Raw genomic sequence first — 10,488 nt, forward strand, 5'->3', positions numbered from 1 at the left:
CTTGATCTTGATACCTAAGCTCTCGCTTAGAACAAGATGCGATGGCAAGCATTAGAGATCAATAAGTTCACTAAACACCCTAATATCTACTTTCGCTGGTTAGGGTTGCTAAGCTCATTCATACAATGTTATGTCATCTTCTACGCAGTTAGCAAGTTGATTTGACCTAGGTTCAAAAATTAAATGGTCAGATTAATGCAAGCAGTAAGAGTTGGTATAAATGAAGACAACATAATGAATTGCTTATTTATGTTTAGCTCATGTGATTAACACCCTAGAACCCTAGATAAGCTATGCGACTACTCAGACATCACACAAGATACCAAAGACATGATTTCTGAATAATACTGCATATAAATCGAAATAGAAACAATAGGGTTCAGGATGATCTTCTCTAGATGAGAGATGGAGCCGTCTCCCTTACAAGTTGCAAAATTTCCAAAAACAAGTCTAGGTTTCTTGTAAAAACTAGCGTAAGTCATAAAATAAATGATAGAGACGCTTTTATTTGTAGGTGCCATAAGGTTAGAGAAGAAGTGAGGCGGCTACGACAAACTCCCGAAATAAGTTGGATGTTTCCTTAAATGTCGGGAACAATCGCTCGGACTGTTCTTTGAGAGGAACAATTGTCAAACTGCTTCGACTTGCTGTTCCGCAGGAAATCCTCTAAATATGGCATCTTTTCTTCATGCACCCATCTTCGACTATGCATCCTACTCCAGACCTGAAAGGACTAAAAAAAGACTAGACAGACTCGATAAAGGATTGAAAAAACTTTGAAAACATATATACAATGATGTCAAAAACAACATAAATCAAATAGCATTGTAGAATTGGAACTAGACATGGATTTTTATCTCTGGATAATCTGGAAGGCTTAGAATGATAAACTCTTTAGGAGGATTGACAGAAATCGTTTGGAGCTAGTCCGACATGCAGAAAGTGAATGTCAAGCCTGGTTTAATGCAAATGAAATGCTCATTCCTGCTCCACAAGAGCTTAGGAGCGAGGAACTCCAGGTCATCAGCCTGGATAATATATGCACGGTGGATGGTTCATGGACTTCCACAGCACAGTTCAGTGGTTGTGGCTGGTTTTGGAAGAATAGTTTTGGAAAGATTCAGCTCATAGGAACGCGAAACTTAAGGGCGAGAGACTGCTTTACATTCGGAAGTAGAAGCACTGCGATGGACAATGGAAAGCATGCTACAACATTCTTCATGTCAGCGCTTTAACATATTGCAAGAATTTGATCGCGATGTTGAAGGAGTCAAAGCTTGGCCAAGTTTTGCAACAAAACATGAGGTTATTAAGACACTACATATATGTTTCCAGACTTCGAAATATCTCATATCCCAAAGGCTGAGAGTGGAATTTCAGATTCTTAGACTAAGATTGCGAGATCTTTTCATAGAGAGTTGTTATATTGATTGTTCTATTCTGGTCTGGTTATCTAGACCACAGATCACTTCATGTTTGATTAGTAGAATAGCCCCGTTTTTGTAAAAAAATAAAATAATAAAAACTATGATTATGCATGTATTTGTGCATGTCTAGTTGTGCTTGACTGACGGCATCACACTTTTTGCACGTCTCACCGTTACACTTGGCGCCCTTTAATTCAGAAACTGGCTTATCGTGGCCGTAGGAAAAAAAAAGACTAATCAGGTGTACCCAATTTCACACCAATCTGATCTCCCACATCAAACGGGACAATCACAATCACGAAGCAGAAAGTTTCAAAGAGGCGTACCATCTCTCCATATAAATAGGAAATAAAGGACCATCGAACATCAGAGTTTTTTCGATTCTTCAGAGAAAGAGACGGGCCTAGATTCGCCGCACGTAGAATCTCGCCAGGAGCTGATGAAGGGACGAAGAGCGGCGAGAAAATCTTCTGCTATGGTGACGGTTATCGATGCGAAACGATTCCAGACGAGAATGGTTCGGAGGTTGATGAAGTTCGAGGAGTTGCCTGGTTATTTACAGGATAACGAGTTTATACACGACCATTATCGATGCCAATGGTCTCTCAGAGATACCTTCCTCAGCACCTTCTCTTGGCATAACGAGACTCTCAACATCTGGACGTACGTTCAAAATCTCTGCGTGGTTTAGTGATTTCTTTTTGAAAGTTTTCTTGGTAAAAACATTAGTTTAATAAGGACAGATGTTTCCGGCGGAATTCGAACGAGCGACCTTGGTTTTCTAAATTAGAATTGATTTTTGGGTTTGTGATGTTGAAAACTTGGCAGGCACTTGATCGGATTTGTGTTATTTCTGTGGATGATGGTGGTGAGTTCATTAGAGACGACGGAGCTCGGCCTCGCTGGACTCTTCAACCGAATGTCCGGGTAAGAACTGCCGAGGTCAAATTCGGCATTTCTGCTATTGTTTTTGTTTTTAATTTTAATCTAAAATTAAACCGGCTTTTTTGGGCGATAGAGCGTGGATGATTAGCCTCTCAAGCAATCAGAGTCTGCTTCATCACGTAAGATTTTTGTTTCTTTGTTATTTTTTTATTTCGCTGACTTATCTTATCTTCTGTGACACTAAGAATAGTAAAATGGCTACACATACATTACAACTTAGACATGTATCTTTGGCATTTCTGTAGTGTAGTGGTCAATTGCCCCACCATGTGTTGTTTTCGATATGTTTATTTGGATCTTTCTTCTGTTTCTGCCCACCAACCTTTTTCGAAAATCTCATTACCTTTCGTGGAAAAAGAAAACAAAGTGACAAGAAAACAATTCAAATTATCTTCAAGTGTTCGGTTCATGTATAAAATTCTTCCTGGAATAGTTTTTATCTTTAAAATAATTTCAGTTATTTCTATCAATAAATAAGCTGTTACAAGTTTCAAATAATGGATGGAGGTAACAAGTTTTGAATTGGTGTAATGATTAATACTTTTAGATTATGTGGTAAAAAATGGAGTTCTTTGTGGAAAGATTTACTCTCGGTACGAGCATAACAAAGACCCAAAATCTATAATCATTTTCTCAAAAAATGTTAGAAGCAAAAATGAACATTTTAAGATAGATGGGGATTTATTTGTACTAAAATTATTCAAACAACACTTTGTATTTAATTGGACAGTTTTATGTTTTTTAGTCATTCTCTAAGAAACCGACCGCTCCTTTTATTTTACACATATGACTAAATTTTTAAAGATTCTCTTTTGTTCAATAATTTTTTTAAAGGTTCTCTTCTCTCGCAGGATTTGAACATGACACAGCATATGTCACTGCTAAACTCTCAAGCAGAAGTGAACCATCACAACCACCACCAAGAAGTTGTTCCGAAATGGCCATGGCTTGTGTACTTAGCCGGAGCCATGGGTTGCTTGATCTGTAGCTCTGTTTCGCACCTCTTCGCTTGCCACTCAAAACGTTTCAACCTATTCTTCTGGCGTTTAGACTACGCAGGAATCTCTCTCATGATTGTCTCCTCTTTCTTTGCGCCTATCTACTACGCATTCTCTTGCCACACTAACTTCCGTTTCCTCTACCTCTCCTCAATCTCAATCCTAGGCCTCCTCGCCATCATCACTCTCCTCTCGCCAGCTCTCTCAACACCACGTTTCAGACCATTCAGGGCAGCCCTTTTCCTTGCAATGGGATTCTCTAGTGTGGTGCCAGCTTCACATGTGCTTTTCCTTTACTGGGGTCACCCTAATGTCCTCTTCGCCCTCTCTTGCGAGCTTGCCACTGGTATCTCATATGCTGCGGGAGCAGTGTTTTACGTTAGTCGTGTGCCTGAGAGATTGAAGCCTGGAGCGTTTGACATTGCAGGACATAGCCATCAAATATTCCATGTGTTTGTAGTTTTGGGAGCCCTTGTTCATTGTGTTGCCACTCTTCTCATTGTGGATTTTCGACGAGCGTCTCTTTCTTGTGGGTTTTAGCCAGAGAGTAAGCATTAATTTGTGATCTTTTCAATTTATTTTATGATCTATGATTCTACATTGTGCTCTTAGAGATAGAAACAAGCGCAACTGCGATTGCAAGATCTATAAGACCATCCGCAACGGTCGAAATGGCCATTATCTTAGCGTGAATTCTTAGGCAAAACCTAAAATAATAATCGTAATATTTTTACTTTAGGTAAGAAAGAGTCCTTAGGGAAGGAGGTTTAAGGATTAATCCTTAAGTGCGTGGCATCACGTGATAGGCTAGCGGAAGGGGTGTGTTCCGCGTGGGGGAAAACGAATCATTTGGTTTGTCGATCACGAAAAAAAAAGAGCTCTCGCGATATCAAAGACGATTTGGCGACTGGAGAAGGGTGAAGGTAAATCGGAGCTTTCACGTTTTTTTTTTTGCATTTGGAGTTGTTGCATGTTGATTCATCTGGTATTAGGGTTCTATCGAGGGGTTTTAATCGATTTCGGTTCTCAAATCGAGTTGGGGATTTTTTCGAATTAGGGTTTTCGTCTGGATTTGTTCATCGCGCATCGGTTATTTGTTGTTTTCGTCGTTATTAAGGGTCGGGATAGAGTTATTAAGGAGTGGATTGAGTTCTTTATCGATTTAAGTCTTGGGTATAGGTTTCTAAATCGATAAGTTTTTGTTGTTGCAGGTGTTGAAATGGAGGAAGAATTAAGAGATATGAAAGCCCGGAAAGATTACTACAACATGCTTCATGCCGTTTCAGATGCGCAACAAGGTATTCCTCAATTCTGCCCCTGTGGAGCACTGACGAAGGAAGTCGTTGATGAAGACGACACATATGACTACCTCTCTGGGAAGAGATACTTCATCTGCTGTGAGTTCGAGGTATTAAGTTTTCTCTCTTACTATATTTCTTCTTCTTTGAAATGAATGTGCAGTTTGATAATGGTAATTATGTTTTGGCAGAATGACGGGATGCATTTCAGGCAACCATGGGTTACAGGTATGCAACAAGAGGTTGAGAGGTTCAAAAAAGTATTCAACGAGCAGGAAAAGCTGAAGAGAGAATGCGAGGCGCTTAAGGTGAGTGGAAATATAAATTGTAACATGTTTGTGCTGGTTTGTAACGAAACCTGTGTAACAAAAAGATTGGTTTGTCTGATATATGTTCAGGAGCAGGTGAAGATGCTGCATTTGCGTCTGAATGAACTTGAGAGCAGCCATTCGGAGGTTAGTGTGTAAACCTATTTGCGTAACTTTAGCTAGATAGTTTAGCTAGATAGTTTTTAAAACTCTAGGTAGATAGTTTTTAAAACTTTATAGTTGAACTTTATAGTTGAAACTTTATAGTTCAACTTTATAGTTCAAACTAGTATAACTTTTTGTTGTGATTTCTAAAGTGATTTGATATGTTATAAATGAAAAGTAAACCCGTCTTTAATTGCGTCTAACTGCTTATTTTTAATGGTGATAACACCATTTAAGTGTCTTTAGCTGTAATGAGAAGACAGTTTCCTACTAGAAGTTAATTCATTTTCGTAAATAATCCCCTATTTAGAGCCACTCCCTTTGCTTAGAGTCCAGTAAAACATAGTATTCTTCCTAAATGGTAAACTCCTCCACAAGTTTTATTAACCTTTTAGCGAGCCAAGGGGTTATTGACCTTGACTCATCGGAACCTCCGTGCGTTAGCAGTCAAGGGGTAGCCAGCCAATGTTCCGATGAGGCTACGGTAAAAGAGAAGAGAAAATGGTCACCAAAGGAGGATATAATCCTCATTGGTGCTTGGCTCAACACGAGCAAAGACCCAATAGTTAGTAACGAACAGAAAGGCCTTGCGTTTTGGAAGAGGATAGTAGAGAACTACAACTCCAGTCCTTTACTGGTTGGTACAATCCCCCGCGAACTTGGGCAAGTCAAGAAACGATGGGCCAGGATCAACGATTTGGTGTGTAAGTTTTCTGGTAGCTACGAGATGGCACTGAGGGAGCAGAGAAGCGGGCAAAATGACAACGATGTGATGAAGGCTGCATTGGAGATCTTCTTCAATGACAAGGGCTTTAAGTTCAACTTGGAACATGCCTGGAGAGAGCTTAGGCATGATGTCAAATGGTGCTCCACCTTTCTCGGGAAGGACAGTGGGAAAGACAAGCGCAAAACAGGTGCTTCTGATGCGGGAGGGTCAGTGACAGAGCCACAAGAGAGACCCATAGGAGTGAAGGCAGCTAAGGCTGCTGGTAAGAGGAAGAAAATAGGAAAAGAAGAAGAATTAGGACAACTTAAAGATTTGATGGAGACCAAAAGGCAAATCTCAAATCAGAGTTTGCTTGCTAAAACCGACCCACTTACTGAGATGGAATTAGCTCTGAAAATGAAATTAATGTCTGAGATGTTGTGATGGTTTGTTAACGCTTACTTACTGTTGTTTACTTGTCTTTTTACTCATTCTTACGAATCTCATTTTACGTGTTTCAGGTGAAGAAGAAGCAAATGTGAGCCAAGTCACGGGTTGTCTGGAAAGCTGCTGTGTGTTTTGTTTGTTTCTGCGACTGTTTTCATGTGAACCAAGTCACGGGTTGTCTGTAACCCTTGGCTTTATAACTCTGTTGTTTCGGCTTTGTAACTCTACTACTCTTCTTCTCAAAAAACTTGTATCTCTCTGCTTTCAGTTTGTTATCTTTGCATCGGAATCTCTACTATTGTAAGCTCTCTGTTTCTTGAACTAGAAGTTGTTGTCGGTTTAAAACCATAGCTCTCTGCTATTCTTCTATCTCGTGTTTCTTATAGCTCTCTGGTCTTTCGGTTTATCTTTTAAAGAACTAGATAATCACTTGATCGTTTTCTTATAGCATCACTTGTTTTTTTTTAAAGAACTTGGTCATCACTTTAATGAACTTGATCGCAGACGTAATATATATAGTTTTTTTAAAGAGATTAGAAAAGCACTTGTCTTTTTTGTAAGTGGTTGAAGAGATGATCGCAGACGTAATATATATAGTTTTATGGATTGTTTCATAGCACTTCACAAATAATCGTAATATATATAGTTTTATGGATTGTTTCATTAATTGGCACTATATTTTTTAACCATGCCACTATATTTTTTATAATTGTTTCATTACTTGTTGTTTTATTTAAAGGATTACCAAATATGGAAGATGAAGTCGATCGCAGATTGAATGCGGCTTTGGATGAAGCTGTCGATGAATATTTTGAAGATACATACAACAACATTGCGAACAACCAAACAAAGGAACAGAGCAAACGTGCATATGTCGAACACAACCGCGAAGAGGGCCATACCCGACTATGGAATGACTACTTTAGTGAAAATCCGACATTTCCCCCTAATTTATTCAGACGGCGTTTCCGCATGAACAAGGCAGTTTTCATGCGTATAGTCGATCGCCTCTCGGAAAATTTTCCATTCTTTCAACAAAGAAGAGATGCAACAGGGAGGTTAGGTCTATCTCCACTACAAAAGTGTACTGCGGCAATTCGCATGCTTGCTTATGGCTGTGCTGCTGACGCCGTTGACGAATATCTCCGACTAGGAGAAAGCACAGCACTTTCATGTTTAAGCAATTTCACAGAAGCCGTAATATTTTTATTTGGAGATGAGTATCTACGAAGGCCCACTCCAGAGGATCTCCAACGACTACTCGATATTGGAGAGATTCGCGGCTTTCCTGGAATGGTAGGAAGCATCGACTGTATGCATTGGGAGTGGAAAAATTGCCCAACCGCCTGGAAAGGACAGTACACACGTGGGTCAGGAAAGCCAACAATTGTCTTGGAGGCCGTAGCTTCACAAGATCTTTGGATATGGCATGCTTTTTTTGGTCCTCCAGGTACATTAAACGATATTAACGTTCTCGATCGGTCTCCTGTTTTTGATGATATTTTACAAGGTCGAGCTCCAAGTGTACAATATGTGGTCAACGGACACCAGTACGATTTGGCGTACTACCTCACAGATGGCATATATCCAAAATGGTCAACATTTATCCAATATATATCAAACCCTCAAGCGCCTGAAGCAGAGTTATTTGCAAAAGTTCAGGAATCAACCAGAAAAGATGTGGAGCGTGTCTTTGGAGTATTGCAAGCTCGATTTGCAATAGTGAAAAATCCGCCTATTTTGTGGGATAAGACACAAACACTACAAGAAAACACGGACAATACCGACGGAAAAACCGACCGAAAAAAATCGGTCAGGATTTTCCAACGGAATTCCGACGAAAACTTGTCGAAAATCTATTTCGGAAAATTCGTCGGAACTGCGTCGGAAAATCCTGACAGAATACTTTCGTCGGTATTTGGTCATACGATCCCGACAGAAAACCGACAAAAAACTGACAAAAATATGACCGTTGCAAAAAATTGACACATACCGACGAAATACCGACGCAGTACCGACAATTTTGGAATTCGGTCAGAATTCCGTCGGTATATTCCGACGGAATACCGACGGATTGAACAGCCGTTTCACTTCCCGATGGAATACCGACGAATTTGCAGCCGTTGCACTTCCCGACGAAATACCGACGAATTATGTAGCCGTTAGTATCCGTTTAAATTACCGATGGAACACCGACGGGTTTTGTACGTTAATTTAACCGTTATGATTCCCGACGGAATACCGATGAATATTTTCCGTCGGGAAGTTTTCCAGATTCATTATAAATACGACCTCTCCTTCATTCATTCAAATCACAAAAAAAACAATATAAATTATGGATACTCCTTATAATTTCCGTTCTTGGTTAGATCAACCTCATATGGATCCAAATACAAATTTACTTACGGAGGAATACGCACGTGGTATTCAAGAATTCATGGGGGTGGTTCAAAGTCAACCGGAAGCAAGAACAAGTAAGTATTTATTATGTCCATGTTCTACTTGTAAGAATAATATCCGTGTCAAAAAAATGGAAGTATGGAGTCATTTATATTTGAAAGGATTTACACGTGGTTATAAGATTTGGTATCTTCATGGAGAAAGATTTGAGTATGGTAGTAGTAGCGAACCTCAAACTGCCGATAGGTTAGATGAACCTACCACAAATGTAGATTTTGGGGTAGGGACTGTTCAGATGGTATATGATGCATATGGAGAAAATTTACCGTCGGGTGAAGAGGAAGGAGATAGACAAGAACAACCCAATTTAGAAAATTTCCCATGTGAAGAGGAAGGAGAACGAGAACAACCCAATCTAGAAGCGAGAAGATTTTTTGAAATGTTAGATGCAGCTAAGCAGCCATTGTATCAAGGATGTAAAGATGGGCATTCACCTTTATCATCCGCAAGTCGATTGATGACGCTAAAGACTGACTATAATTTGGCTGAAGAATGTGTGGATGCGATTGCAGATTTTGTTAGAGATGTTCTACATGAAGATAATCTTGCACCTGGCTCATATTATGAGGTACAAAAATTGGTCGCTGGTCTTGGCTTACCATATCAGGTGATAGATGTATGCATCGATAACTGCATGATTTACTGGAGAGCAGATGAGAACAGGGAGAATTGTAAATTCTGTCGGAAACCTCGTTATCAGGATACGAGTGGAAGAGTTCCGGTGCCATACAAACGAATGTGGTATTTGCCGTTGACTGAAAGATTAAAGAGGTTATATCAGTCTGAACGAACAGCAGAACCAATGAGATGGCATGCAGAGCACTTAACAAATGGTGAGATAACACATCCTTCCGATGCAGAGGCGTGGAAGCATTTTCAATCAACATATCCAGAATTTGCATCTGAGGTAAGAAATGTGTATCTTGCATTATGCACAGATGGTTTCAGCCCATTTGGAAAGCATGGAAGACAATATTCATTGTGGCCGGTAATCTTGACACCTTACAACTTACCACCACATTTGTGTATGCGACGGGAGTTTTTGTTCCTCTCAATTCTCGTTCCCGGGCCAGATCATCCTAAGAGATCACTGGATGTGTTTCTTCAGCCATTGATATATGAGCTGCAATTATTATGGGAGCACGGTGTTCATACATACGATGTTTCGCGGAAAGAGAATTTTCAGATGCGAGCAGTACTTATGTGGACAATAAGTGATTTTCCAGCATATGGTATGTTATCTGGATGGACCACGCATGGGAGGCTATCATGTCCTTATTGCCAAGACAACACAGATGCTTTCCAACTAAAAAATGGTCGGAAAACGTGTTGGTTTGACTGTCACAGGAGATTTCTACCACACGATCATCCATATCGTAAGAGTAAGACATTGTTTACAAAGAACAAGAGGGTGTTTGACAGTCCACCTGAAGAAGTAAGTGGCAAAAAGTTGAAGGAACAATTAAGAGATTTTGGTGCAGATAGAACGCCAGACGTGGGTGGAAACGGACATGAACCGATTTATGGTGTAGGGGAAAATCATAATTGGCATAAGAAAAGTATCTTCTGGGATTTGCCCTATTGGGAGACTCATTTGTTGTGGCGCTGTTTAGATGTCATGCATATTGAGAAGAACTTTTTCGACAATTTGATGAACACCATCCTTGATGTCCAAGGCAAGACGAAGGATAACTTGAAGTCAAGACTGGATTTGGTTAATATTTGTGCTCGTCC

At 39.9% G+C, this 10,488-nt stretch overlaps 2 protein-coding genes across 3 annotated transcripts; both read left to right on the forward strand.

Moving 5' to 3' along the window:
• The first annotated feature begins 1,563 nt into the window (after window positions 1–1,563).
• LOC106399132 (heptahelical transmembrane protein 3) lies at window positions 1,564–6,663 on the forward strand. 2 transcript variants are annotated; one of them, XR_007321342.1, is made up of 9 exons: window positions 1,565–2,090; window positions 2,256–2,354; window positions 2,446–2,491; window positions 3,224–3,917; window positions 4,110–4,293; window positions 4,582–4,778; window positions 4,860–4,976; window positions 5,067–5,123; window positions 6,369–6,663. XR_007321342.1 is itself a non-coding variant. In XM_048752809.1 (4 exons), exons 1-4 carry the CDS (start codon window positions 1,867–1,869, stop codon window positions 3,908–3,910), a joined length of 1,056 nt encoding a protein of 351 aa, XP_048608766.1. In that variant the 5' UTR covers window positions 1,564–1,866; the 3' UTR covers window positions 3,911–3,948. The 2 variants fall into 2 exon arrangements, 1 of the variants encoding a protein (XP_048608766.1); XM_048752809.1 differs by lacking the exons at window positions 4,110–4,293; window positions 4,582–4,778; window positions 4,860–4,976; window positions 5,067–5,123; window positions 6,369–6,663 and having other exon boundaries at window positions 1,564–2,090; window positions 3,224–3,948.
• LOC125582951 (glutathione S-transferase T3-like) lies at window positions 5,500–6,291 on the forward strand. The gene has a single exon (XM_048749426.1). It carries the CDS (start codon window positions 5,500–5,502, stop codon window positions 6,289–6,291), a length of 792 nt encoding a protein of 263 aa, XP_048605383.1.
• Window positions 6,664–10,488: the final 3,825 nt, after the last annotated feature.

The sequence above is a fragment of the Brassica napus genome, chromosome C3, assembly GCF_020379485.1.
Source record: "Brassica napus cultivar Da-Ae chromosome C3, Da-Ae, whole genome shotgun sequence".
NCBI classification, from domain to species: domain Eukaryota; kingdom Viridiplantae; phylum Streptophyta; class Magnoliopsida; order Brassicales; family Brassicaceae; genus Brassica; species Brassica napus.

Coding starts and splice junctions, on each gene's coding strand:
- LOC106399132 (XM_048752809.1), top strand. CDS start 1,867: ATGAAGGGACGAAGAGCGGCGAGAAAATCTTCTGCTATGGTGACGGTT. Junction 2,091..2,255: donor GAGACTCTCAACATCTGGAC/GTACGTTCAAAA, acceptor AAAACTTGGCAG/GCACTTGATCGGATTTGTGT. Junction 2,492..3,223: donor ATCAGAGTCTGCTTCATCAC/GTAAGATTTTTG, acceptor CTTCTCTCGCAG/GATTTGAACATGACACAGCA.
- LOC125582951 (XM_048749426.1), top strand. CDS start 5,500: ATGGTAAACTCCTCCACAAGTTTTATTAACCTTTTAGCGAGCCAAGGG.